The sequence below is a fragment of the Aplysia californica genome, unplaced genomic scaffold (assembly GCF_000002075.1).
Source record: "Aplysia californica isolate F4 #8 unplaced genomic scaffold, AplCal3.0 scaffold00002, whole genome shotgun sequence".
In the NCBI taxonomy this organism is placed as follows: domain Eukaryota; kingdom Metazoa; phylum Mollusca; class Gastropoda; order Aplysiida; family Aplysiidae; genus Aplysia; species Aplysia californica.
Window position 1 is genome coordinate 1,463,052 of NW_004797272.1, and position 3,008 is coordinate 1,466,059.

The window sequence follows — 3,008 nt, forward strand, 5'->3', positions numbered from 1 at the left end:
AAAGTTTGGCGTGTGTTGTAGGGTGCAAGACTTCTGGGGGCTGAGCGGCACGCCTCAATACCTTCTTGGTGTGGAATGTTGTTGTACATTCGGACAGAACTGAGAGGAGTAAAAGGCACGTGAGGCAGCTGAGGATGTGATCAAAGAGGTTAGTGCGGATGGGACAATTTTCACCGATGGATCGGCTGTCGCAGGATGCCGCGAAGGTGGAGCATCAGCAGTTGTGATAATGAATGATGAACCACCACGAACAGAAATTATTAAAACTAAAGGTGCATTCCTTACATCATCTTATGGCGAGGAATGCCAGGCAATGATGTCTGCTGCACAATGGATTGCTGACAAGTGCCACAGTAGGACCAATGTGCTGATCTTGAGTGACAGTCAGTCCCTCTGCAAGGGGCTGCTGGGCAACAGCTCGGACATGAATGATTTGCGCCGAAAGTTCAGTGAAGCCAGAGCCACAATAATAATCCAGTGGATTCCAAGCCATGTTGGAATAGAAGGAAATGAGGCAGCAGACCAAGCTGCTAATGAAGCCGGAGAGATATATATTGAAGGAAACAGACGACCAACAACATACAGAGGAGTCTTTCCAATGATCAAGAGGGAAATCAAAGACCCACCATGTAGAACTAAGTACCAGCACCTGGAAGATGTGTAGTCTGGGTACTCCAATAAGCGGGAACAAAAGTCTATCACATGTCGCTGGGACCAGGTTGAGCTAGCGAGACTGCAGTCGGACCATCATTGGAGTTTAAGATGGTATAAGAACTTTGTAAATGAAGAGCTCAGCCCATGTTGCCAAAGATGCGGCCATGAAAAGAAAGATGTCAAACATTTGTTTGAATGTCCAGGAACAATGGCAATTCGAATGGGGTTATTTGGACGAGTGGAGGTGCCGCTAAGCACATTGACAATGGAGCCGAAAAAGAGCCTCACTCTCGCTCGAAGATTTCTTCGTGGAGTCCGTCAGGCCCGTTAAGGAAACCAAAAAAAATCATCATCATCATCATCATCATCATCATCATCATCATCATCATCATCATCATTGAAGAAAAAATTGAGGAGAGACGGAGGGTCTGTCTTAATCTTAACGTTTGGCGTCGAAAAGTTCCCAATGAATGACCGAGTATAAAACTAGAGGGAGTGTTGTACAATGTACAAGGAGAAGGATCTAAGACAAAGGATGTCTTGTAATAAATTATCAGGCGGACCGGACTTGGTTCAGCGTGAGCCAAGTCAAGAGGTTGACTATTAAGAAATCAGTGCATGTGTGTCGCATTATCATTATGAACATAATACGGGGTGCTCTAGATGAGATGAGTTCCCTTCGCTGACCCTGGGGGTGGGGGGTGTAATTGCATACGTGGAATAGGCAAAGAAAATGTTTGAGGCAACTTTGCTAGGTCATGAATAAGAAACGAAAAAATAGATAGATAGGTAGATAGATAGATAGATAGATAGATAGATAGATAGATAGATAGATAGATAGATAGATAGATAGATAGATAGATAGATAGAGAAGAGCGAGAGAGAGAGAGAGAGAGAGAGAGAGAGAGAGAGAGAGAGAGAGAGAGAGAGAGGGGGGGGGTAAACCAAAAGATAATCATGGACCTCCTTTATAAATGTCAAATAAACATATTGTCAGTATCACTAGATCATAAAACAGACGTCGTGACAGTATTATTAGAATCTAAAATAGACGTCATGGTAGTATCATTAGAATTAAATGAATATAAAATAGATGTGGTGGCAGTATCATTAGATCATAAAATAGATGTTGTGGCAGCATCATTACATCATGAAATTGACGTCGTGGTAGTATCATTAGATCATTAAATAGACGTGGTGGCAGTATCATTAGATCATAAAATAGACGTTCCAGGGTCATTAGAAATGATAGAATATTATTATAGACGTCTTGACAGTAGCGTTAGATTATAAAACAGGCGTCGTGGCAGTATCATTAAATCATAAAATGGACGTCTGGGCAGTATCATTAGATCATAAAATAGACGTCTTGGCAGTATCATTAAATCATAAAATAGACACCGAGGCAGTATCATTAGATCATATTCCGGGAATAAACTAGCGAATAACCTAATGCTTCACGTTGTTGTTCCAGCTGAAGGACTCCTGCAAAGACATCAGCCAATCGCTGCAGCAGCTCGGTGTCACGAAAGCTATGGTCACCAAGTCCGAGACAGTGGCAGCAAGGACCAACCCTTATGTAAGACCTCTACTAAGCTTGGCGTGTTTGTTTGGGGGGGGGGGTGGGTGGTTTTAATGGGGGGCGGGGGGGGGGGGTTCATCGTAAATCATAGCGAAATATAACGCATTGCAACTTTTGAAGTTAAGGGAAAAAAGGTGTCTATTGAATTATGTTTGACCACCATGTCACCGACATGTTGATGATAAAACTATGTGTGTACTATTATGGGTGAAGGAAAGTAAATTTCATGCACACAAAGAAAAACGTGATCGGGCTTAGCAAAGTACACAAACAGCTTTTTACTTTGAACAGTACAAAGAGAGAGGGATACAACGTCATAGAAAACAGAGGGAAATACTCGATTTGAAAGATAAAAGCTCATTCTCGCTCGGGAATTGATCTTATTTGGGAATGGGATCATAATTTTGACTTTGCAACGTACTATTGTTTTGAAACTTTAAAAAACCACCGTCAGAAGCTGCTAGCAGTTAAAAGATTTAACTACAAGTAAAGGAGGGGAGATGAGATGCAACAATGATATGACAAAACACATATTCTGACTTTTTATGAAATCGACCTAACGCTTTGTTAAGAGTCATAGATCTATATATCTTTCAAAGACACATTTTTCTAGATTAGTGCTCACTTTTCCATAATTTCTAAATTGCAATGTGGTAGGCTATGTTTCATTACTATTCACAATGACACTCCACCTCCTCCTCAACACACACACACCCACCCCCACACACACACACACACACACACACACACACACACACACACACACACACAC

The 3,008-nt window shown here is 41.8% G+C and overlaps 1 protein-coding gene across 1 annotated transcript in view; it reads left to right on the plus strand.

The window, feature by feature from the left end:
* LOC101852060 (yolk ferritin) overlaps positions 1–3,008 on the plus strand; it is a gene marked incomplete in the record, with an annotated part of 23,345 nt that overhangs the window by 13,360 nt on the left and 6,977 nt on the right. Inside the window, 1 exon segment of the mRNA XM_005089069.3 lies at positions 2,129–2,233. Coding sequence (XP_005089126.2) covers positions 2,129–2,233 — 105 coding nt within the window.